At 44.0% G+C, this 26,297-nt stretch overlaps 1 protein-coding gene across 1 annotated transcript in view; it reads left to right on the forward strand.

The window, feature by feature from the left end:
* Positions 1–11,164: 11,164 nt before the first annotated feature.
* The window catches only part of LOC142312935 (uncharacterized), a 60,666-nt gene continuing 45,533 nt past the window's right edge, over positions 11,165–26,297 (forward strand). Inside the window, exons 1-8 of the mRNA XM_075351923.1 lie at positions 11,165–11,249; positions 11,397–11,532; positions 11,662–11,841; positions 11,924–12,076; positions 12,205–12,384; positions 12,454–12,577; positions 12,661–12,758; positions 12,956–13,046. Of these exons, the coding sequence (XP_075208038.1) occupies positions 11,461–11,532; positions 11,662–11,841; positions 11,924–12,076; positions 12,205–12,384; positions 12,454–12,577; positions 12,661–12,758; positions 12,956–13,046 (898 nt within the window). The 5' untranslated portion in view covers positions 11,165–11,249; positions 11,397–11,460. The remainder of the gene's footprint in view (positions 11,250–11,396; positions 11,533–11,661; positions 11,842–11,923; positions 12,077–12,204; positions 12,385–12,453; positions 12,578–12,660; positions 12,759–12,955; positions 13,047–26,297) is intronic.

The raw sequence follows: 26,297 nt of genomic DNA on the forward strand, positions 1-26,297 counted from the left end.
CTCGCACAAACGGACCTCAGTTGCAAGGACACAGGCATGACACTCGGCTCTGCTGTACTGCCAGCACGAGCCGAGTCTCATGCAAGTGGATCGCAGTAGTGCCCGTGTGGCCCCAGCCTAAGGCGAATGTATTCCTCAGCTCTGAGCTTCTTTTGATTTAGCCGGATATACAGAAGCCATTCACTCTCGATCTTTGCATACATGTCAACAATGAATTGGTGGAAGAGGTGTCTGCATTTGAGGATGTGATTTTCCTCAGCAACCCTCGTCATGATCTTATATGCATAGAAGTCCTTGGCTGACACGTTTTTTTTCTTGAAGGGTTGCCTGTTGCAGGATGTGTCTGAGGTATTTCAAAGTGATAGCCATCCTGTCCCTACCAAAAGATAATAGGATATTGCAGTACATCATAGGACCTGTGTGGTTCTGCCACCCGTCACGGCTTTGAAACTCATTTCCCACAATCATAATAGCTACCTCATCAAATGTGGGGGCATTGAAACATCGCTAATGTTCACCTTGTGGTGTTTTGTCAGCTCTAATTAGAACTTTGTAATCATCACTTGGTATGCATTCAAGTGCAGTCTTGAAAAGTTGAACATATGGATTATTTAAGTGAAAATACTGTTGCAAGTTAGTGACAATATCAAGTCGAGAGTTTGGAATTAAAGAGCACCTCCACTGAGCCTCTGCTTCTACATTTCCCATAAAGTAGAGTTGAAGAAATTGAGGTTATTTTCCTTGTATTGGAAGCAGTGAGCCAATTGAGTGGTAAATCTGTCCTTGAACTTTGAACGTGGGCATAAATCCGATTGTAAAAACTTCTCTTGTTGCACCAAATGAAGTCATTTGGAAGCAGGAGTTGTACTTCCGTATGTTGTCTAAGAAATGTTTTGGTGGTGCCTGTCATCAGAGGCTTCAGGGGATGAGGTGGTGGCTGGAGAGGAAGAGGTTTTACCTTTCCATTTGCACAGCATAAACCTGGCAGTTCATCTTTCCACCTCAGGGCATTGCAGTACATGCAGAGCACATCCATTTTTCCTATATTAACTATTGGATTATTATTATTATTATTATTATTATATATTATTATTGGATTATCCTGATAGTTGATGTCTGGATGATAGCAGAAGGCAGAGGTTTTTTTTTTCAAATTTCCAACCTTTTCCTCTGTCCTGATGGAAGCAATTCTGATTCTCATACTGGTAATTCGTTCTTCTCTCTGCTGAGCGGTTTCAGTGGCCCTTGAGGAAGCAGCTCTTGTTCTCATGTCTGTAAGTCTTGCTTCTGTCTGCTAAGAGGTTTCAGTAACCCTTGAAGAAGCAGCTCTTGTTCTCATGTCTGTAAGTCTTGCTTCTGTCTGCTGAGATGTTTCAGAGGCCCTTGAGGAAGCAGCTCTTATTCTCCTGTCTGTAAGCCGTTCTTCTCTCTGCTGAGCGGTTTCAGTGGCCCTTGAGGAAGCAGCTCTTGTTCTCATGTCTGCATGTCTTGCTTCTGTCTGCTGAGAGGTTTCGGTAACCCTTGAGGAAGCAGCTCTTGTTCTCATGTCTGCCAGCCTGCCTTGCTTCCCTTCCTTCAGGTTGGTCATTGAGCCGTAATACAGCTTTTTTCGTAGCGTCTGACGACAATCGTCCAATCAATTTTCTTTTCGTACGGGGCATTATTGTCTGTCCCACACAATTAGTATACAGTAAAGGTCCTGTGACTTACATCAGACTCTACTAAAAATTTCTTTTGTTGCCTATAGCAACCAATCACATTTGCTATTAATAACCTGTAGCAAAATAGAAGCAGAGCTGTGATTGGTTGCTATAGGCCACCTGAAAAATATCCAGGCTTATGCGGGCGTCACACGGTACGATATATCTGGCGATATGTCGTCGGGGTCACGTCGTTAGTGACGCACATCCGGCATCGTCAGAGATATCGCACCGCGTGACACCTATGAACGAGCAGAAATACTCACCTTCTCGTTCATCATTGACACGTCGTTCATTTTCATAATCTCATTCCTCTTTCTGTGCTCAGGTTGTTCGTCGCTCCCGTGGCAGCACACATTGCTCCGTGTGACACCACGGAATCGACGACCACAGCTTACCTGCGTCCCGCCGGCAATGCGGAAGAAGGAGGTGAGCGGGATGTTTACGTCCCGCTCATCTCCGCCCCTCCGCTTCTATTGACCGGCTGCCGTGTGACGTCGCTGTGACGCCGAACGTCCCTCCCCCTTCAGGAAGAGGATGTTCGCCGCCCACAGCGACGTCGCCCGGGAAGTAAGTAAGTGTCACGGGGGGTTAACGATTTTGTGCGCCACGTGCAACTAATTGCCCGTGACTCACAAACGACGGGGGCGAGTGCGATCGCACGATTTATCGTCCTGTGTGACGCCCGCATAACTGTCAAAACAGCCAAACTATTTCCTCAGAAAACACCAGTATACTATACAGTAAAGTCATGTGACTTACATCACTTAGATAAAGCGTGGGGTGAAAATTTTCCCCTCAAAACATAGTCATGTGTGTCAGCCTTGCTTTCCTTACTTTAGATTGGTCATTGAGCCATAGTACAGCTTTTCTCTTAGTGTCTGACAACAAATGTCCAATTAAATTGTATATAAAACCCCACACAATTAGTATACAGTGAAGGTCATGTGACTTACATCAGCCTCTACAACAGCATTGGCTAAGCGTCACCACAGGAATCATATTACCTCACACATAAGCTGCTCTACACCAACAATGTCCTTCGTTACCTATAGCAACCAATCAGAGGTTCTTGACCTCTAACAAAATAGAAGCAGAGCTGTGATTGGTTGCTATAGGCCATCTGTTAAATCTCCAGGGTAACTGTCAAAACAGCCAATATATTACCTCATAAAACCACAAACAGTGAGTATACAGGTAAGGTCGTGTGAATTACATCAGCCTGGTCATAATAGGAGTCTATAATAACAGATCAGTATCCCATCTCCATTGACTTTAATGTAGGCATGATTTTGAAGAGTATCTGTAAAACGCGGGGTTAAATTTTCCCGTGAAAACATAGTCTATGACGTTCTTTGAGTCACATGGAGTGTCTGTGCAAGATTTCGTGATTGTAAATGCGACGGTGTGAATTCCTTTAGCGGACACACATACATACATACATACACTGCGCTTTATATATTAGATATATACACCATATAGGTCCCATCCTGGGCCCCTCCTGCTATATACATCCACTTCCTGGGCACATTTTGGTATATATGTCCTCCTCCTAGTACATATGACCCCTTCTTGGGCCACTCCTGGTATATATGTCTGCCTTGTGGTATATATGTCACATCCTGGGGGTCTCCTTTTGTGTATATGTATGTGTATATATATAATATATATGTTTTATATATATATATATATATATATATATATATATATACAGTTAGATCCAGAAATATTTGGACAGTGACACAAGTTTTGTTATTTTAGCCGTTTACAAAAACATGTTCAGAAATACAATTATATATATAATATGGGCTGAAAGTGCACACTCCCAGCTGCAATATGAGAGTTTTCACATCCAAATCGGAGAAAGGGTTTAGGAATCATAGCTCTGTAATGCATAGCCTCCTCTTTTTCAAGGGACCAAAAGTAATTGGACAAGGGACTCTAAGGGCTGCAATTAACTCTGAAGGCGTCTCCCTCGTTAACCTGTAATCAATGAAGTAGTTAAAAGGTCTGGGGTTGATTACAGGTGTGTGGTTTTGCATTTAGAAGCTGTTGCTGTGACCAGACAACATGCGGTCTAAGGAACTCTCAATTGAGGTGAAGCAGAACATCCTGAGGCTGAAAAAAAAGAAAAAATCCATCAGAGAGATAGCAGACATGCTTGGAGTAGCAAAATCAACAGTCGGGGACATTCTGAGAAAAAAGGAATTGACTGGTGAGCTTGGGAACTCAAAAAGGCCTGGGCGTCCACGGATGACAACAGTGGTGGATGATCGCCGCATACTTTCTTTGGTGAAGAAGAACCCGTTCACAACATCAACTGAAGTCCAGAACACTCTCAGTGAAGTAGGTGTATCTGTCTCTAAGTCAACAGTAAAGAGAAGACTCCATGAAAGTAAATACAAAGGGTTCACATCTAGATGCAAACCATTCATCAATTCCAAAAATTGACAGGCCAGAGTTAAATTTGCTGAAAAACACCTCATGAAGCCAGCTCAGTTCTGGAAAAGTATTCTATGGACAGATGAGACAAAGATCAACCTGTACCAGAATGATGGGAAGAAAAAAGTTTGGAGAAGAAAGGGAACGGCACATGATCCAAGGCACACCACATCCTCTGTAAAACATGGTGGAGGCAACGTGATGGAATGGCCATGCATGGCTTTCAATGGCACTGGGTCACTTGTGTTTATTGATGACATAACAGCAGACAAGAGTAGCCGGATGAATTCTGAAGTGTACCGGGATATACTTTCAGCCCAGATTCAGCCAAATGCCGCAAAGTTGATCGGACGGCGCTTCATAGTACAGATGGACAATGACCCCAAGCATACAGCCAAAGCTACCCAGGAGTTCATGAGTGCAAAAAAGTGGAACATTGTGCAATGGCCAAGTTAATCACCAGATCTTAACCCAATTGAGCATGCATTTCACTTGCTCAAATCCAGACTTAAGACGGAAAGACCTACAAACAAGCAAGACCTGAAGGCTGCGGCTGTAAAGGCCTGGCAAAGCATTAAGAAGGAGGAAACCCAGCGTTTGGTGATGTCCATGGGTTCCAGACTTAAGGCAGTGATTGCCTCCAAAGGATTCGCAACAAAATATTGAAAATAAAAATATTTTGTTTGGGTTTGGTTTATTTGTCCAATTACTTTTGACCTCCTAAAATGTGGAGTGTTTGTAAAGAAATGTGTACAATTCCTACAATTTCTATCAGATATTTTTGTCCAAACCTTCAAATTAAACGTTACAATCTGCACTTGAATTCTGTTGTAGAGGTTTCATTTCAAATCCAATGTGGTGGCATGCAGAGCCCAACTCGCGAAAATTGTGTCACTGTCCAAATATTTCTGGACCTAACTGTATATATATATATATAATATATATATATATATATATATATTTCCCTCCTAGGCACACTCTGGTATATATCCCATCCTGGGTGCCTCCTGGTGTGTGTATGTAAGTACTGTAAATATGTAGCAATTATTATTATTTATCCCTCTCCTGGGCACATGCGGGTATATATGTTCCCAGCCTGATTTCTGACCCTTCCTGGTGAATATGTCCTCTTCCCAGTATATATGTCCCATCCTGGGGGCCTCCTGGCATATTTGTTTGGTGCAAAAAACAAAAAAACCCAAAACAATTTACTCCCCCTCCCCAGCTCTCACGTCGCACAGCGTCTTCTCTAAGCAGTGAGCCATGATGCATTTCAGCACCCTCCCGTGCATCTAGCGCAGGGGTGGGGAACCTTTTTTTTTTTTTTTTGCCAGGGGCCATTTGAAAACTTCTACCAAACTTCAGGGGCCGCAAAAAATTATCAGCTTGAAAATTACCTTAATATATTTGGTCAATTAATTAACCCTTACTGTGGTAGCTGGAGCTGCTTCTCTTTGGTGCAGCTGTGATGTTCGGTGATATTGATCATGTGGCTTCTCACAACTGCTTTTCCAGGTTTGTCTCGGTCTGGAGCGCAGTCAACAGATTGGTAAATCTTATACATCATGTAGGAGACGCTGAAGGCACATACATCACATGAGGGGCTGAGTGTATACAGTCATATGAAAAAGTTTGGGCACCCCTATTAATGTTAATGTTAACCTTTTTTCTTTATAACAATTTGGGTTTTTGCAACAGCTTTTTCAGTTTCATATATCTAATAAATGATGGACTCAGTAATATTTCTGAATTGAAATGAGGTTTATTGTACTAACAGAAAATGTGCAATCTGCATTTAAACTAAATTTGACAGGTATGGGCACCTCAACATTAAAGTGACATTAATATTTTGTAGATCCTCCTTTTGCAAAAATCACAGTCTCTAGTCGCTTTCTGTAGCTTTTAATGAGTTCCTGGATCCTGGATGAAGGCATATTTGACCATTCCTGTTTACAAAACAATTCCAGTTCAGTTAAGTTTGATGGTCGCCGAGCATGGACAGCACGCTTCAAATCATCCCACAGATGTTCAATGAGTCCATCATTTAGTAGATATATGAAACTGAAATAGCTGTTGCAAAAACCCAAATTGTTATAAAGAAAAAAGGTTAACATTAATAGGGGTGCCCAAGCTTTTTCATATGACTGTGTATGTGTGTATATATATATATATATATATATATATATATATATATATATATATATATATATATATATATATATATATATATATATATATATAATATATTATGCACACATGACAGGAGGGGCTGGGGGCATATACACACATCACAGGAGGGGCTGGGGACATGTATATACCTTACAGGAGGAGCTGGGGACATGTACAGTACAGACCAAAACTTTGGACACACCTCCTCATTCAAAGAGTTTTCTTTATTTTCATGACTCTAAAAATTGTAGATTCACATTGAAGGCATCAAAACTATGAATTAAAACATGTGGAATGAAATACTTAAAAAAGTGTGAAACAACTGAAAATATGTCTTATATTCTAGGTTCTTCAAAGTAGCCACCTTTTGCTTTCATTACTACTTTGCACACTCTTGGCATTCTCTTGATGAGTTTCAAGAGGTAGTCACCAGAAATGGTTTTCCAACAGTCTTGAAGGAGTTCCCAGAGATGCTTAGCACTTGTTAGCCCTTTTGCCTTCACTCTGCAGTCCAGCTCACCCCAAACCATCTCAATTGGGTTCAGGTCTGGTAACTGTGGAGGCCAGGTCATCTGGCGTAGCACCCCATTACTCTCCTTCCTAGTCAAATAGCCCTTACACAGCCTGGAGGTGTGTTTGGGGTCAATGTCTTGTTGAAAAATAAATTATGGTCCAACTAAAGACAAACCGGATGGAATAGCATGCCGCTGCAAGATACTGTGGTAGGCATGCTGGTTCTGTATGCCTTCAATTTTGAATAAATCCCCAACAGTGTCATCAGCAAAGCACACCCACACCATCACACCTCCTCCTCCATGCTTCACGGTGGGAACCAGCCATGTAGAGTCCATCCGTTCGCCTTTTCTACAAAGACACGGTGGTTGGATCCAAAGATCTTAAATTTGGATTCATCAGACCAAAGCACAGATTTCCACTGGTCTAATGTCCATGCCTTGTGTTCTTTAGCTCAAACAAGTCTCTTCTGCTTGTTGTCTGTCCTTAGCAGTGGTTTCCTAGCAGCTATTTTACCATGAAGGCCTGCTGCACAAAGTCTTTTCTTAATAGTTGTTCTAGAGATAAGGTGTGTCCAAACTTTTGGTCTGTACTATATATACCTCACAGGAGGGGCTGAAAACATGTGTATACCTCACAGGAGGGGCTGGGGGCATATACACATCACAGGAGGGACTGGGGCTCAGCCAGTACTGCTGGGCACGGACAGCACTACCGGTGGCACGGACAACACTAGAGGGGCACAAACGGGACTGGAGGACATGAACAGGACTGAGGAAGCACAGACAGCACTGGGAGGTGTGGCACACAGCACTGGAGGGAGGGTGGCTCACAGCACCAGGAGGCTCACAGCACCATGGGAGGCAGGAGGCTCACATCACCACGGGAGGCAGGAGGCTCACATCACCACGGGAGGCAGGAGGCTCACATCACCACGGGAGGCAGGAGGCTCCCATCACCACGGGAGGCAGGAGGCTCCCATCACCACGGGAGGCAGGAGGCTCCCATCACCACGGGAGGCAGGAGGCTCCCATCCCCACGGGAGGCAGGAGGCTCCCATCACCACGGGAGGCAGAAGGCTCCCATCCCCACGGGAGGCAGGAGGCTCCCATCCCCACGGGAGGCAGGAGGCTCCCATCCCCACGGGAGGCAGGAGGCTCCCATCCCCACGGGAGGCAGGAGGCTCCCATCCCCACGGGAGGCAGGAGGCTCCCATCCCCACGGGAGGCAGGAGGCTCCCATCCCCACGGGAGGCAGGAGGCTCCCATCCCCACGGGAGGCAGGAGGCTCACTGCAGGGAGGCAGGAGGCTCACTGCAGGGAGGCAGGAGGCTCACTGCAGGGAGGCAGGAGGCTCACAGCAGGGAGGCATGAGGCTCACAGCAGGGAGGCATGAGACCATGGGCCGGAGGTTCCCCACCTCTGATCTAGCTGAAAAAGACAGTGGCTGGGGTCGGCGGGCCTGCGGTCAGCGGGTGGGCCCGAGCAGAGATCAGCGGGGCTACCCCCGGGCGAGCAGGCCACCCCATCACATCACCTCCCCCTCCCCCGCAATCATCCTCAGCTTACAGCGCTTACTTGTCCCTGCTGGCTGCCGCGTCCTCGCCACCTCATCCGCTGTTGCAGGAGTGTAGTAAGGTCTCAGAGTGATGTCCTCACCACCCTGCTGCATGGCCCAGCGATGACGCGCCGGCTCCCTTCTCTGCTCCAATGACCCTGCCTCCACTCCAGCACATGGCTTATTTGCATGCTTTGCCCCTTCACATGAAAATTAGTCATGTCTGGTGAGGGGCCCCTCTGCTGCTGCTTTGACTGGGGCCGGTACACCAGTCACAGTAGTAATGCCGTGATGGCTTCCCTGTTGATAGAGGGTGCAGGATAGTGAGGGGCAGTGTGAGGGGAATATTATGGAGAACGACTGTGTATGGGGACATTATGGGAAGAGATATTATATAGAGGGGCAGTATGGGGGACATTGTGTACAGTAAGCACAGTGAGGGGCAATTATTTATTCAGGGGTGCAGCATGGAAGATATATTTATTTATAGGGCAGTATGATGATAATTTTATTTTTATGGGCACCGTGTCGGTGTTGCTGAAGATAGAATAGAGGGAAGTCTGTAATGATGAACTCTGGGCATGAAATCTCATGGCATCTGTAATATATGGAGATAAAATGGATGGATATAACTTCAATCAGAGAAAATGTCATCTATAAAGGTTCCTGTAGGTAAATTGTTACCTACTGACTACGTCTCATCAATACTGTGCTTCTATCAAGCGGTGTTCTGCTCTAATCTCATCAGGTGTCTTGGCGTCTTCAAACTCTGTTCACATTGCAGAGTCTGACACGACACCTGGTGTTATTGAGTTATTCTTTCAGAGCCGACTGTCGACCGGTTTTGTGCTCATTGTTGATCGGTCTAACAGGAGTTAATTCGTGCTGGCTTGTGAATTGCTGTTAGAGTCACAGGTTGCTGGCGACTTATCACAGCTGCCTCTACTCTTTAAAAGAAGGTGGTCCTTCTTGCCGATTATAGCTCCAGCCTTGCTCCAGTAATAGCTGTCTTTGTGCGGGGTGATCCAGTTATTGGTAAATAGTGGTATGCTATTTGGTGTCTGGTGGAAGTATCTTTGTTTGCTTGTTTATTTCTTCCCTGTACTTTATTTACCTTTGTGTTTACCCCTGTATGTGCTTGCAGTGAGTTTGAGTCTTGGCTTTCCCCTGTCTGTCAGTATTTGTGGGATTCATTACTCCTGTCCCAGTCCTCCCCAGTCGTGTTAGACTAGGGCAAATCAGGAGTTAGGGCTACGCTGGCGGTCCAGACCTCGACGCCATCTGGCGTACTTCTGAAATAAGGGACCTTTTAGGGTCCTTAGTCTGAGGGCCAGACTAGGTGCCCCTACTCCCAGTTACCGTATCAATACCATTGATAGATTCCTGTATGGTCCACAGTCTGATGATGGCTGGTAACAGCATCTCACAGTATCTCCTTACCGTTGCTGAGGACATACTGGTAATTGTACATTGAATGTATGGGACTGACATGACTTTACAACTGATCTCTATACTATGTTTAGTGCTGTATACATGTACTAAGTGTGGTTCTGGCGCTGCACTCATGTACTGATGGTAGTTCTAGCAGTGCATCCATATACTGACTGTGGTTCTGGTGGTGCATTCAGATAGTGACAATGATTTTGACTCTGGGTTTTTTGTCCTGATGATGGTTCTGATGCTGCGTTTGTGTCCTGATGATGGTTCTGATGCTGCGTTCGTGTCCTGGCGATGGTTCTGACGCCGCGTTCAAGTCCTGGCAATGGTTCTGGCATCTCATTAATGTACTACCAGTGGTTCTGATGCTGCATTCATGTACTGATGGTGGTTCTGGTGCTGCACTCATTTTGGGACGGTATTTCTGATCTTCTACAAATGTAGCAATCCATAACATGCTTCGTGGTTATGGTAAAACTTATTCTCAAACCTCTAAATTTTGAGTAATTTTATGAAGAGGATTTTTTGAGTTTCAAAAACTCAGTTTAAAGCACCACTACAGTGTTATTTTGTTTTTATTTATTGCAGCGCTGTAGTGGTGTTTTAAATCTAAGTCCCATGAGACCTGTCCTATACTTACCTTCTACTTCCTTACACCTTTTCCAGTGGTGCTTCAATTGGTCTGCACTGTAAACTGACTAGACGCACCTCCAGTGTTGTATAGAGAGCGGCGGAGGTCACTCTTCAATGCATCTCTACGGGAGCCTCGTTCTGGCTCTCATAGAGATGCATTGAACGCCTTTGAGGTAGCTTCTGACTTCCGGCCAGTCAGAAGCTATGTGCACGAGATTGTGCTGCGGAAGTGGAGCTGCTTCGGTAAAGTATGAAAACACCGGAAGGAGAGTATAAGACATGGAGTGGGGGGCTTTAAGACACCACCACAGTGGTGAAAAAAAAACCAAATCGGCGGTAGTGGTGCTCCCCCATCTGAGAGCAGCATAATCTAGAAACCGAGACCCTGATTCCAGGGATGTGTGACTTACTGAGGTCTTTGCTGTCATTTTTATATAATCAATGTTTTCTCTGCTGCAGATCTAGCCGTTATACAGAGCTCATGAATATGATGAACCACATGGCAGCAGGCAAAGTAGTCCTCTAATGATAATCTACTACTGATTAAACAGTGATTTTATCAAAACTATACTAAGCAGCCAAGTAGGTGACACATCGCTGGAATCAGAAGCTCTGCCCCTACGTTATGCTGCTCTTAGATTAGGTGTTAAAAACCTGGTGATAGATTCCCTTTAAGTCAGCTTGTATTCACTCTGATTTCTTTTAGCAGAAACTGATCAGAAGCTCTGCGAATCATCTTTAGATACTTAAAACTTTGTTCTGCTGATGTACTGATGGCGGTTCTGGTGATGTATTCATGTAATTACCCCCTTAGATTTTTTTGACAATACGACCCTTGGACCAAAAAATATTATGCACCCCTGATATACATGTTTACTCTTATTATCTACAGTAATTGTATTATTACATTGGATCTTTATGATTTTCCATCTTCTCCCCATTCAGATCCCTAGTATATCTCAGGGGAGATCTTCTATACAAGACAGTTTTCCTGACTGATCCATCAAGGATGGATAAAGACAAGATGGCGGAGAGGATATTACAGCTCACCCAAGAAATCCTCTTCCGGCTTACTGGAGAGGTGAGAGATTCTGATGACGTCACATTACATCATTCTTATCTATGGGAATAACAGATGGACAGAACTGGAGAGGTGAGGACTCTGGAAATGTCTGTAGTGAGATTTATTAATGTGTCTCTCCATAACCAGGATTATACAGTAGTGAAGAAGACCTCTAGTGAGCGCTGTCAGGCCCCTGTGTCTGAGGGATGGGGAAGACCCCTGAGCCCAATCACGGAGCCTCCACCTCACCCCCTGATACATGAGGACATCAATGAACAGAAGATCGTAGAACTCACCTACAAGATGATTGAGCTGCTGACTGGAGAGGTGACACTGCTGGGAATGCTGGGACATTATACAGTAACGCTATGAAGGGATCGGGGGATGACGGTATCATTGTATGTGTCAGGTTCCTATAAGGTGTCAGGATGTCACCATCTATTTCTCCATGGAGGAGTGGGAGTATTTAGAAGGACACACATCTCTGTGCAAGGAGAACAACAAGATGGCAGAGAAAATATTACACCTCACCCTAGAGATCCTCTTCTGGCTTACTGGAGAGGTGAGAGATTCTGATGGTGTCAGATACATTATTCTTATCTATGGGAATAACAGATGGACAGAACTGGAGAGGTGAGGACTCTGGAAATGTCTGTAGTGAGATTTATTAATGTGTCTCTCCATAACCAGGATTACACAGTAGTGAAGAAGACCTCTAGTGAGCGCTGTCAGAACCCTGTGTCTGAGGGATGGGGAAGACCCCTGACCCCAATCATGGGGCCGCCACCTCACATCCCGATACATGAGGACATCAATGACCAGAAGATCCTAGAACTCACCTACAAGATCATTGAGCTGCTGACTGGAGAGGTGACACTGCTGGGAATGCTGGGAAATTATACAGGGATCGGGGAATGACGGTATCATTGTATGTGTCAGGTTCCTATAAGGTGTCAGGATGTCGCCATCTATTTCTCCATGGAGGAGTGGGAGTATTTAGAAGGACACAAAGATCTGTACAAGGACGTCATGATGGTGGTTCCCCAGCCCCACACATCACCAGGTAATAGACGGGAATAAATACACACGGTCTATAATTATCTGTATGTAAAGAATGAATTCAGTCCCTGTATGTGTTTCCTCCAGTTCCATCCAGTAAGAGGACAACACCAGAGAGATGTCCCCGTCCTCTTCTCCCACAGGACTGTAAACAAGAAGATCTTGATGTTCCTCAGGATCATCAGGTAGATGGAGAGAAGGTGACATGAAATCTCCCTATGATGTGTAGACAGCTGTAAAGGTCTTGTGCTCAGTCTTGTTTAATCCACCAGTATTATATGTTTTATACTTGTGTAATGAGAACGGTGGAGATGGCAGGATTAGAGCTGATCATAGATGGGACTTCTCCATCTGTCTGTGACTTTTACAATATTTGTTTCAGGCTGAAGATCTGACCCATAATAATACTACAGAGACATATGTGAGGGGTGATGAGCAGTGTAAAGAGGAGATTCCTACATATGGTTACCCAGGTTAGTAGTAACCACTAAATCCAGAGAATAAACACATTAATTTTACATTAATTGTGTACAATTTTATGGCAATGTTTTACTTGTGTATCTTCCCACTTCAAACAAAATACTAATTAAAAATTGATGTAATTGTGATACTTTTATAGCTAATAATTAGTGATGAGCGTGCACTACTGTGGCATCCTGTGCCTGAGACATCACAAATAATAGCTGCATGTGTATTTCAGTATGTATAATGTATTACTAGCTTTAATGAGATTCGGTTTTCTCTACTGTTCACTACATGCAGACATTAGCCCACACTCCCTTACTGGGGCTGTTTACATGAGCTAATTAAGCTTGAATGTGCATCCTAGACGGAGAAAGGGGAGGAGCTTAGGTGTGAGGTAATACAGAGAGTAGCAGTTGAAGTTGGTGTCAGCGTGTGAGAGGAGTGTAATGTGTTGACGGTCTTTTCCTGAGGTAACTGTTGAAACCTCTGGAGAGCCAGCTACAAATTGCCAGGATATCAGTCCTTAGGTCACCTGGACTTTCAACATCAGTGGCAACCTGAGAGACTGCTATTAGCCTTAAGGAGCAGTGAAATGCCAGGACCTCAGTGACGTAGTTGAGTCTGGAAATTTCTAGAAGAAAGAGTGAGTTTTCCCTTAGGATTTAAGTCGCCTGTTCGCTGGAAGGGATCAAGGATCCAGAGGTTTTTTTTGTTTTGAAAATCCTAGGATTTTGTGACATCTTTTCTCAGGTAGGGAAGTAGCAGCATGAGGAATACTTTACCACCACACAGCAGAGAAACCAAATTCTCATTTGGGCAGGTCAGGCCACCATCATTGTGAATGCTCTAAGGAATGTTCCGGACTGTTCTGCAGAGCTACAGTAAAAGCTCCCTGTCCTGTCTTTGACTGGATTATTCTGTGATTATCCTCTCCTGCATCATCCTAACCTCAACATTACCAGGAACCAGCCCTAGTTGGGGGGGTTAGGGGACAACCCTCTGGCACTGTGCTTGTGCATCACCACCTAACTCCTGTGAACCTTTAGCAGTGCCCGGCCATACCAAAGCCGAACATCCCAAATGGCATCACGGACTGTTTATTTATTTTTCTCTTTTTATATATTATTTTTAATCCCCATCACAAAGCCTGTTGCACCTGCCTGGTACTGCCACTTCACCATTTGGATGGCGTGACCCACCACCATGACATCAGAGGTCTACCGGTGGCACACTACCATGCTATGTACTCGTAACGAGAAGTTGGACACTTGGATCAATGCGACTCAAGTACTCGAGTATAATAGAAGTCAATGGGGAACTCAAGCATTTGAGGAAATCTTCCTTAAAAATGCTTGATTTCCATTATACTCGGGTACTCGAGTCTCGCCCATCCGAACATCCAATAGCTTGTTATGAGTATCGAGCCCCCGAGCATGGTAGTGCTCGCTCATCACTACTCATAATACATTTTGTGCATTTACAATGTGGACATTAGACATTCCTGTGTGAATGAGGCTGATTATTTCTTCATCATCTGCTGTCCAGATTGTGGAACATAACAAGCATTAACTCCTATTAGACTCTTATTATATTGGTGTACTGACAGAATACACAGCGTGGAGATATCATAATTTAGTAAGTTATGAACGGTATTACACCATTAATCATTCTGTAAAGGGTTCAAGTTTCACAGATGGACTAAGTAAAAAGTTAACGAATTTTATAAATAAGAAAGGGTGAAGATCATAGAAAAATGTTTTCCCAATAGTATAATGGCTTCTGCACCTGTAGATAAATACCAGGAGGGGATATTTTCCATTTTATGTTCATATTAGGGGAAGGACTTCTACTTTTCTGACACCTTTATGTGGTTCGCAAATAATACACACAAAATATACGAGGAAAATCTGTGCTACAAAAGTCAAATTGATCCTTCCCTTCCGAGTTGCGCCATGTGCACAAACAGTAGTTTCGGCATGCTCCGGAGAAATTGTACTTTTATCTTATTACCCTTATGAAAATGATAAGTTTGGGCAAAAGTAACATTTTAGGGGAAAGAATTAATTTTTTTTTACTTCATAGGCCTTTGTTATAAATTTTTTTTGTAGCACCTGTGGGTTGAATGTGTACACCACACTTCTGGATGAATTGCTTGAGGAGTATCGTTCCAGAAATGGTGTCACTTGTCAGGGGTTTCTGTTGTTTTGGCAACTTGGGGATTCTTTATATAAGAGATCACATCCGCAATCTATTCCTGCCAAAATTACACAACTGTGACTAAAGTCCATTAGCGCTCCTCTTAAAATCCTAGTGTGAACCCAAACAGTAGTTTCTGATCAATTGGGGATCAGATTCCCTATTAAGCGGGCTTTACACGCAACGACATCGCTAACGAGATATCGTTGGGGTTACGGAATTCGTGATGCACATCCGGCCTCGTTAGCGACGTCGTTGCGTGTGAAACGCAGGAACGACCGTTAACGATCAAAAATACTCACCATAACGTTGATCGTTGACACGTCATTCTCAAATATCGTTGCTGCTGCAGGTACGATGTTGTTCGTCGTTCCTCTGGCAGCACACATCGCTATGTGTGACACCGCAGGAACGAGGAACAACATCGTACCTGCGGCCGCCGCCAATGAGGAAGGAAGGAGGTGGGCGGGATGTTACGGCCGCTCTCTCCGCCCCTCCGCTTCGATTGGGCGGCCGCTTAGTGACGCCACTGTGATGCCGCATGAACCGCCCCCTTAGAAAGGAGGCGGTTCATCGGCCACATCGACGTCGCTAGGCAGGTAAGTCCGTGTGACGGGTCCGAGCGATGTTGTGCGCCACGGGCAGCGATTTGCCCATGACGCACAACCGACGGGGGCGGGTGCTTTCACCAGCGACATCGCTACTGGTGTCGCTGCGTGTAAAGCAGCCTTTAGTCCTTGTCCTTAAAACAATGTTTGGCTATTTTTTTTAAATAATTAAAAAATTGCTGCTAAACTTTTAAGCCTTCTATCATCCTAGCAAAAAAAATACATTTAGAAAATCATGCCATATATTAGTTATTTAATACGTATTTTGTATAATATGACTCAAGGGCATAAAATTCAAAGCGTGGAAAATTTTACAGTTTTCTACATTTATTCCAATTTTCTAATATTTTAATAAAGTAACCCTTTAAAGAGAACATGTCACCAGATTTGGCCCCCTTAAGCAACGGCCTATGCCAGTAGGCTCTTATATACAGCATTCTAGAATACTGTATATAAGTACCCAGGACGCTTTGTATAATATAAATATACATTTTTATTATACTCGCCTGCCGGGCCATCGGGTCCGATGGACATCACTGCTCTCGGTCCGGCGCCTCCTCTCTTCTTGCGATCGCCGTCCTCCTTCCCAGATCCATGTAGATGATGCGTCCTATGTCATTGACACATGGACGTCCATTGTGCTCCTGTGCACGCACACTTCTCTCTACCGTGCTGAGGGCAGAGCAAAGTATTGTAGTGCACAGGCGCGGGGAAAGGGCAGACTGCCCGAGCTTGCGCACTAAAATACTTTGATCTGCTCTTAGCAGGAAAGTGTGAAAAGTGCGTGCGCAGGAGCAATGGAGGACTTTGTGTGGATGACGTAGGATGGATCATCCACACGGAGTTGAAAAGGAGGACGGTGATGAAAGGAAGAGATCATCAATTTTTCTATTTTTTTTTTTGCTGAAAGACTTATGTGGGGCTTGTTTTTTGTTGGATTGACATTTTTATTGGTACAAAGACCATATAAACTTGATGTAGGGGACAATCACTGTATAGACCAAAGAAAAAGAAGAAAAACCCTTTAAAAGTACAAATTTATTAATGCAATTAAAACAATCCCCAGATGGACACACACAAACAGGACACTAGGTCCCAAAATTGCCAACTTTCAAAAGGAACCTCCTACAGAATTATCATATCAATATACCGAGGAGAAATCAAAATAGCAACATAGGGTAATCAACTGTCCATACAGAACAACCAGTTAATACTGTTCATTGGTCAGTTTAATGTTGTACAAGGATGCCAGAGTATATGCTTATAGTGCAACCAGGGTGTGGCCAAATATTCCCTGTAGTGGCCCTACCTCACCGTGGAGGTTGGCACCCTATACCTAGACGCAGTGACGCCAGCTCACCCTTCTTTCCCTCCGCTGATCTCATGTGCAGCTGGTCTGGGAAAGGGGGGAGTGTGGGAAGGTTGCACTGTGCAAAACACTCAATAAATAAATCTCAATCACACACATCAATGATACAGTAATAGTTCAATTTTTGTAGTGTTAAGGTGGACCATATCAAAAAGTTGTCAATCTCACAGAAGTAAAGCACCACTGTTAGTTATTAGGTGCTTAATGCTTCCACTTGCATGTATCCGTGAATGCCCAAAAGAATTCTTATTAAATATGTAAATCAGATAAAGTGCATAGATGCCTTTCTTATGTCTATTGAATTACATAAGTGCATTTTCCACACACCTTCTGTGTTCCATCAGTTGCAATCACAAGATAGAGATAATATCTATGCTTGCTAGCGACAATCCACAGCAAGAGATTCTCTAAGCAAGGTCTCCACGAGACCAGATGGTCACAGAGCAGTCCTCCCTAACATTGTTCTGGGGGCTGACATACAGTGTGCTTTATAGTTCCAAAAACAAGCACTTCACAGAAGGCAAATCAAATCATACACTTTCACAGAAGGCAAGATAGTTTATAAACTTCACAGAAGAGAGTACATGCAGTGGAGTACAACTGAGAATAATAAGGTCCAAGTAACCATACTAGAAATATACAATCATAGACATAGTACTTAGCTTATCCTTGAAGTCCTATGAATGGTGTAAATACACCAGGGTCCATAGTGACACCTCAAAACATTGACCAACGCGTTTCCCCCCCATCTAGAGTCACATCGGGGTTCATCAGGGGCTCCCTATTAGGGTGAGAAACACTGGCTGCAATCTGCCAAGTGTAAAGCTCGGTCTCTGTCACCATTGTTCCGGGATATGTGCAGAGCGCCTGTGTTTAAAAATGGCGCCAGACGCCGCCCATTGCCAGGATTCCCGGATGTGAAGTTGCAGACCCGACGTCATAGGAAATGACGTGGGTGAAAAAAGGCCCAGATACGGAGCGTTGCCTATGTTAAACACTATATGGAATATCCCCGGATATGACGCTACACAGCGCCGACGTCACAAGAAGTGATGTAACCGGGCTCAATGTCAGAACGCTGCCTGTGCTCAGTACACTGTGGAGCGCAGCATGCGTTCCACAGATAACCCACCAGATACGGCATGCGGGACTCAAGGAGATATAGTGTGCTGGGCCGGAAAGTACCCCCACCGCAACAAGTAACGTCGGTAATGCGTTCCGCCCATCTAAACAAATAGAAACGTTCCGTCAAACATCACTCAGATCAAATACTGCCTAAGGATTTTAACTATGTGCAGCTCATTTAAGTATACCTGAATGTCTCCCTTTATGTCCCAAGGGAGTACAGTATATATTGTTTATAGAAACACTATGGAATCAAAAGACGGGCCTGATTACATAATGCATAAACATCCTTATATGATATTGCAGCTTCACCATGCAGAGTCATGTGACAAACCTCCAAGTATGAAAATAAATATGATTACTCAAGTTTGGGGACATTGTCTAAATAAATAAACACAAATACATTTCAGGTCAACTAATAAATTAACCCATGCAGAAATCCGCGAAAATTAAATCACAGATACAAAAAGGTGCTCGTGAAGAGATCATTAACGAGCTACAATTGGCTCAACTCAGGAAAAATAACCTAAATAAATCAAAGGCTCAGGCCCAAAATCGGAAGGCCCAGGACTTGGGCCAAAGGAAAGAAGGAAAAGGGGAGGGGGGGAGGGAAAACCAGGAAAGAGGGGAGGAGGGGGAGGGGGGGCTGGTAAAATGAAACTAGAGAAGACCAGCTGTTCATTCAGACCGCTGGGGTTGACCGAATCCAGCCAAAAAATCCAGCGTGTCTCCCTCTGCAGGAGTTTCTTGTCCCAATCCCTAAACGGACTGTTAATGGGATCACCTCAATGACCATAAATGAAATAGAGTCAAGGTTACCGTCATGGCAGCTACTTACGTGACGAGCTATGGGGTATCACGTTTATTTCTAATGTCCCCCAGGTGTTCACCTATCCTGATTTTCAGTTGTCTCTTAGTTTTGCCCACGTAATCTTTTGGACAACTACATGTACACAAATAGATTACACCTTCCGTTTTGCAATTGGCAAAGTTACGATTTTTATAAACTCTGCCTGTGCATGAGCTTCTGAACTCTTTAGAGGGAGAGACATGTTTACAATATGTGCACAATCCACATTTGAAGGTGCCCACTTCCCTATGGTCTAACCATGTTCCGCTCTTATTCGGTGGGGCATAAAAGCTATGGACAAGTTCGTCCTTCAACGTCCTCGCTCTTTTATACGTTATTGAGGGATGACTGCAAATAGCATCGCCAATATCTGGGTCACTCTTTAGGATGTTCCAATGTTTCCTCAGTATTGACATAACCCTTCCATTCTGGTTATCGTACATCCCTATCAATCTCGTCAAGTTGTTGTTATCATTCTGACACAAGGAGATCACTTCTGCTCTTATATAGAGCGTTTTGGTACGCCCGATCAATTACATTCCCTGGGTATCCCCGCTCTCTGAATCTCCCTTTTAGATTTTCTGCCTGCCTATTAAATTCCACAGTTGTTGTGCAGTTTCTGCGCAATCTCAGAAATTGACCTTTGGGAATGCCTGCCTTCAAAGTTCTTGGGTGATGACTCTCCCAATTCAGAAGGCTATTGGTGTCATTAGGTTTCCTATAAATCGTAGTACTCAGATTCCCATCTGGCTCCTTAGTTATCATAACATCCAGAAACGGGATTTTGCTGCCACCAAACTCGAAGGTAAATCTGAGTCCTAGGTCATTGTCATTGAGATGCTGACTGAACTGTCTAAACAGATCTATTGGGCCAGACCACACCACAAGGATATCATCGATGTAGCGCCCCCAGAAATGAATCTGGGGGCACCACATCGAATCATCCTCGACAAACACCACTGTCTCCTCCCACCAACCCAGGAGCAAATTAGCGTAAGTGGGAGCACAAGGGCTCCCCATCGCGGTGCCCCTGAGTTGGTGGTAGAACTTGGCATTGAAGATGAAATAATTGTGTGTCAGAATGAACCTAATCAGTCGCAGCATGAATTGGTTATGCGTGGCCATAGAGATCCCCCGCATACCCAAAAAATATTCCACTGCTTTAATACCAACGTCATGCGGAATGCAACTGTATAAAGATTCAACATCTATAGATATTAGGATGTCCTCTGGGGCAACAGTCAACCCCTCAATTTTGCCAAGTAGGTCCAGTGTGTCTCTTAGGTGTGAAGGCAAGGCGGTAACGAAAGGACGAAGGATCTTATCAATGTATATGCTGCATTGCTGGCATAGGGCATCAACCACTGAAACAATGGGGCGACCTTTCAAAGCATTCACCCCCTTGTGTACCTTAGGAAGCACGTAGAAGGTCGCCACCATTGGTCATTTGGGGAACAAGAAACTAAATTCCTCGGCAGAGATCAGTCGTGACATTTTTGCTTCATCAAGTAGAACCCTCAGTTCTCTCATGTAAACCGCAGTGGGGTTCTGCTTTAGGGTCTCATAAGTTTTACGATCGGAAAGGATCACCTGACACATGATGAGGTAATCTTTCCGATTCATGACCACAACGTTCCCTCCTTTATCGGAGGGTTTAATTACAAGCTCAGGGTTTGTACCTAAATTTTGTATAGCCAATCTCTGAGCTTGAGTGATGTTGGGTGAAGCAGATGTAGATCTAGGATTAATTCTTTTAATATCATCACAGACCAGTTTGAGGAAGATGTCAGTGCTGTTAAACTCACTGATAGGAGGCATTCTTTTGCTCTTTAATTTTAAGTCAGAGAAAGGCCCCTTTCCCTCAATTCTCCTTCCTTCTTCCTCCAAATCTACTAGTGTATTATAGTCAGATAACAGGTCCGGTGATATTCCCAACTGTTTACACTTTAGGCGGTCATGATTAGCGAAAAACGTTTTCCATTTGAGTTTTCGAATAAATAAATTAATGTCCTTAACCCAGGAGAAAGCGTCAAATCTGACAGTGGGTACAAAGGACAGTCCTGATCTTAACACTGAACGTTCAGTAGTAGTCAACAAGTGGGAAGAGAGATTTATAATCTGCAAGTCCCCAGAAACTATTTGGTTTTCTTGTATTGTTGAGGTTTCCGTCTCAAATCGTACGGGCCCAGATCTCGCATTTCTAAAAAAGTGTCGGCACTGGTGGCACAGAAGATCTAGATGAAGAGGAGTCTCCGGATCCAGGACGGTAGTCAGCCATGGAGCGAGGAGGTCTGAGGTCGATGTGCGGACTGATAAGAAGTGTGGAGTGACTCACGGAGGGAAAAAGGAGTATGGTCGCTGGTAGAGTATGGGTAGTACTCACAGGACCAGGCACCGGTGGGGTGCAGAACCCTAGGTCAGACAGACGCTCCAGGCTCATCTGAAAACTCTGCCCGGTGAGGAGATCTTCTCGGTTCCTCACCAACGTGAGCACCCGGAGCACAGCAGCAAAGAGAAAACCCAGGGAGCTGAGATAGAGGTCCAACCAAGACAAGGTTCAAGTTGCCTGCATACGGGCCAAGACTGAGAGACCAGGAGGGGACCCTAAAACTTTTCAGGCTACAGGGACCCACCATCCAGAGATGGGTGCAAGGAAGTAAAGCTCACCAAGTCACTGAACCGGCACTGGGACAAAGGGAACAGTGAGGCCCAGTTGGAACAGACACTACACCTAAGCTGCCAAATACCACCAGCCCCAGTTGTGAGAGACTCTGCAGCGGCGGCTTTCCTCACCTAGCTGCACACCGCAAGTGGCGTCAGTAAATATTCCTTTATTTTTACCTTTTAATTCCCCCCTTTTAAGCGACTCCCAGGGTCACGGAACCGGGCATCAGCCAGTAACCGTGACATATCCCCTGAAACACTGGGCCCAGGACCTAGTATCCCATAGCCCTGTGGTGGGACAACTACTCAAACTAAAAACGCACTGTTTTAAACGTGGCAAAACCGCATCGAAAACGCATGCATTTTTACTGTGTTTTTTTTGTCAAACGCAGTGTTTACATTTGTCAAAACGCTGCAGTTTAGTTGTTAAGGCTGCTTTCACACATCCGGATTTTTGCTCTGCGGCACAATACGGCGTTCTGCAGAAAAACCGCAACCGGCTTTTATAACGCCGATTGCGGTTTTTTTTGCATAGACTTACATTAGTGCCGTATTGTGCCGCAGGGGCTTGCGTTCGGTCCGGTTTTTGCCGCATGCGGCAGATTTAGCCGATGCGGCGGCCGGATCGAACGTTCCCTGCAACGTTTTTTGCTCCGGCAAAAAACACCGCATCGCGCCGCATCCGGCCGCTGCGGTGCATTTTTCAATGCATCCCTATGGAGGCCGGATGCGGCGCGATGCGGAAAAAACCGCATCCGGTCGTCGCATGCGGTTTTTTCCACTGCGCATGCTCAGTAGCATGCCGCAACCGGAAAAAACCGGACCGGCCGCATGTAAAAACTTATGCAAAGGATGCGGTGTTTTCGCCGCATCCGTTGCATAGTTTTCACAGCCGGATTGAGCCGCAGGGCTCAAACCGGATGTGTGAAAGTAGCCTAAGCCAGACGTGTGGACATAGCCTAATAACCATTGTATATAATTGTTTTTGCTACAGCTTTTTATTTTTCCACTAATTGAGCTGTTTCGTAGCTTGTTTTTCTTGTGGGGCAAGATGTTGTTTTCAGCGATACCATATTTATTTATGGACCATGATGAATGTGACCCTGAGTTGAACAAACGTGTAGTCCGTACGTGTATACTATGTCTCCACCTCTGTCACTCATAATATTTTTCATTGCCTTGTGATGAACTGACTCCAAATTTTTATATGAATTAAAAATCAAAGCTATATTTTATCCAGAATTGGATTACCGCTGGATCCCATTATTTTTTTCCACTTATTTATTTAGATATATCTTTTTGATCATACTTTATTGCACTTTTATTTTGGAGATATGATGAAAAAATATCACTTCTTACCACGTGCTGTTTGTTTCCCCCCCCCCATTATTTATTTATTTATTTATTTTTAAACAATACATTTTTAGCAGTTTTCAAGTCGTCAATGTACAAAAAGGAAAGTATTAGAAAGAATGTATTATTGATTCACATACACTATGATAGACAATATTTTGTATCAAGGTAAATTTGATTCAAATAGCATTAACACTAGCAATCTAATCAAATGCGTTACGAGGAATTCCTGGTAGTAATGAGAGGAAAAACGAATAAGAAAAATAGAGAGAGAAAAAGATAGGAATATAAAGTTAGAGAAGAGAAGAAAGACGAGTGGAGTAGCACACTGCACATTAATTCAAGATGTGACGATAGAGGGGAGAAGACATGAACGCCTCCCAATGAAACCATGTCTTAGCGACCATATCCCTTTCCTGCTGGGAACCCCTAGTATTTTTTTTAGGGGTTAAGTAGAGCTGTCAGTTGAGCCAAGCTGCAGCAGGAAAGTGCTGATGCCTGACTGATCGATTACAGCGGTCAGAGAGTGAGGACTACTAGAATGGGCCCTGCATCTCTGGCCATGCCAGTTAGCTGTCGGTGATCGCTGTCTGCATTGAGCTGTCACTGTGTGTTTTCCACCAGTGACAGTTTTAATCCATGGCGGACATAGCATGAAGCGATGCGAGAAGTGACATCTGCTCATGATGTGCTACATTGGTCATTAAGGGGATAACACGATGTTTGAGATTAAATTTACCATTAACAAGGTAGAATGTGACCCAAAAGCAGCATCTCAGAATCTCTGAGATATGTAGAAGCATTCCTGACTGTTATAGTTGTGTTCAAAATAATAGCAGTGTTTTAAAAAATATGAGTTCAAGGGAACCTGTCACCAGATTTTTCCCTATGCAACTAAAACTACCATCAACTGCAGCTCCTCGGCTGCATTCTATGAAGGTGCGCCTTGTACCTGGCCCCCTTTTCAGAGCGCAAAAATAACTGTATAAAATATTATCTTTTCGTATGTAAAGTTTATCGGTGGTAGTGTCCGGGAACTCACCTAATATAATAGTAAGGGCGTAGTAATAGGTTTCTTTCTGGACACCATGCGCATACAAGCGTGAACAGTGCCCTATGTGCGCCACTAGTGTGCAATTTACCTTGCACCTGTAAAGTGTCCGCTGTACGCCATCCCCTGTGTTAATTTGAATTGATGACGAAAGTCCCGTCATCCTCCATGCTGTGCCGAAGTCTCGCGCATGCGCCGTTATCGTAGGCCACTATCGCGGGCCTGTGCACAAACTATCCACAAATAGAATTGCCTTCATCAGATCCTCTTTCATAGATGACCTCAGATCTGACCTAATAATTTTAAGGCTAGAGAACAACCTCTTTACACTAACTTGGGTTGGAGGAAAATCTGTAACCACATGGGCAACATATCTAGCAATTTCCGAGTATAAAGGAATTGCCTCATGCACAGTCAGTTTTGATGAATGGTTGAATTTTTCTATTTCTTTGAGAGCAAGTGAAAAAATTTGCTGAAATATGGTCAATCTGCTTGCTATAGCAGACGGAGTGAAATGTTTTTCCTTGCGGCAACACTTTGCCTGCTCCATGTCATCCAAATACTTGTCAAAGTTAAACTCATCTGATGAGGATGAAGATATGACAGCAGTAGCACTGTCAGGACCCAAGTCCTCTTGCGCCTGGCAGTCCTGTAGGCCAGTCATCCTAACTGCTACCTCAGTCAGAGCTTCTTTTCCTTTAGTAAGCTGTTGATCATCAAGCAGTATACGATGACTTGGGTCCACATAAACAGCTGCCAGAAGAATTTTATTTTCCTATAGCTGTGTCTCTCTCCGTTCATTGAAGCAGAAATGCCATCTGCGATTAAACCTTCTCTTTGGGACAGGCAAAATAGCAAGTTCTTCAACTCCCTTATGAAAATGCCAGGAGTTAAATCCTCAGCTTGTAATTTTTTAGTCACAGTAAATGGGTGATTAATTAATTCCTTCAATTCAGACACCTATGTCTATTGACCTTCATTTAGGGTTACCTGAGGGTTCGCCATATCTATAAGAAACTGTTTTAGTTCAAGCAATCGCTCAATCATTAAATAAGTGCTGCCCCACCGAGTGGCTTGATCGACAATTGCCCCTTTTTCAGCACGTCTCTTCAAGATGGAATTTAATTTTAGGGTTTCTGGCAGCAATAACCAACTTCCTCATTTTTCCAATCAGATTTCCCTCTTGCAGACTGTCTTATGGCCAGCTGCAGCGTGTGCACAACACAGCACATGTGATGAATATGAAAGTGTTTTGAAGCAGCTTCAACAAGATCATCTAATTCTAAAGTATCATTTTGCTGTTCTTCTGCTGTAATATCTGTTTGTTCCTCAGTTACATGAACAGCACTGTGGCGTTACATCTCAAACATACTAAATCCTACATTTTCTTCTAGCTGTTGTTCATTACTCTCATTCATCAGTTTAATTGTACTTATGTTTGAAGCATTGTCTGTTACAATAGCAAGAACCTGTTCTTTTTGAGTTTGTAATCTTGCAGAACTTTTTCCACTTAGGCCTGGAGAAACTGGCTGGTGTGATGAGCTATAGAATCTTTTACTGCCAGTGTCTTGGAAACAATTTCTTTGTTGTCACAAACACATATTGAACATTGATGGAAAAATAGTTCACTCTGTGACGTGTGCAGGCATCCATTTTAAGAAACATGAAGCGTCTTTTGAGAGTCTTTTTAAGATCTTCCTTTTGTTAAAGAGCTTTTTCAATCACTAATTATCTAATACTTTCTCTTTCCAGAGAAACACCAAGTTTGCGGGCCATTTCTCCATTCAGAGCTGTAAAAGATGGTCGTGCAAATAATGATAATGGTACACTGTCCTTCACAAAAAGCTGTATGAGCTGTCTTTTAAACATATCTGCTGTCATTGTTACAGTAACTTTGTCACTTACAAAATATCTTGTTAATAATGTTTGAGATGCTCTTTCCCCCACCTTTGTGTGGCAGGAAGTGCTGGGTACTGGTTTCTTGGTGCTGCTGTTATCTTTCTCAGTCACAGCTTTGAATACTTCTGGGTGGAAGCGCTGTAA

This window comes from Anomaloglossus baeobatrachus, chromosome 5, assembly GCF_048569485.1.
Source record: "Anomaloglossus baeobatrachus isolate aAnoBae1 chromosome 5, aAnoBae1.hap1, whole genome shotgun sequence".
In the NCBI taxonomy this organism is placed as follows: domain Eukaryota; kingdom Metazoa; phylum Chordata; class Amphibia; order Anura; family Aromobatidae; genus Anomaloglossus; species Anomaloglossus baeobatrachus.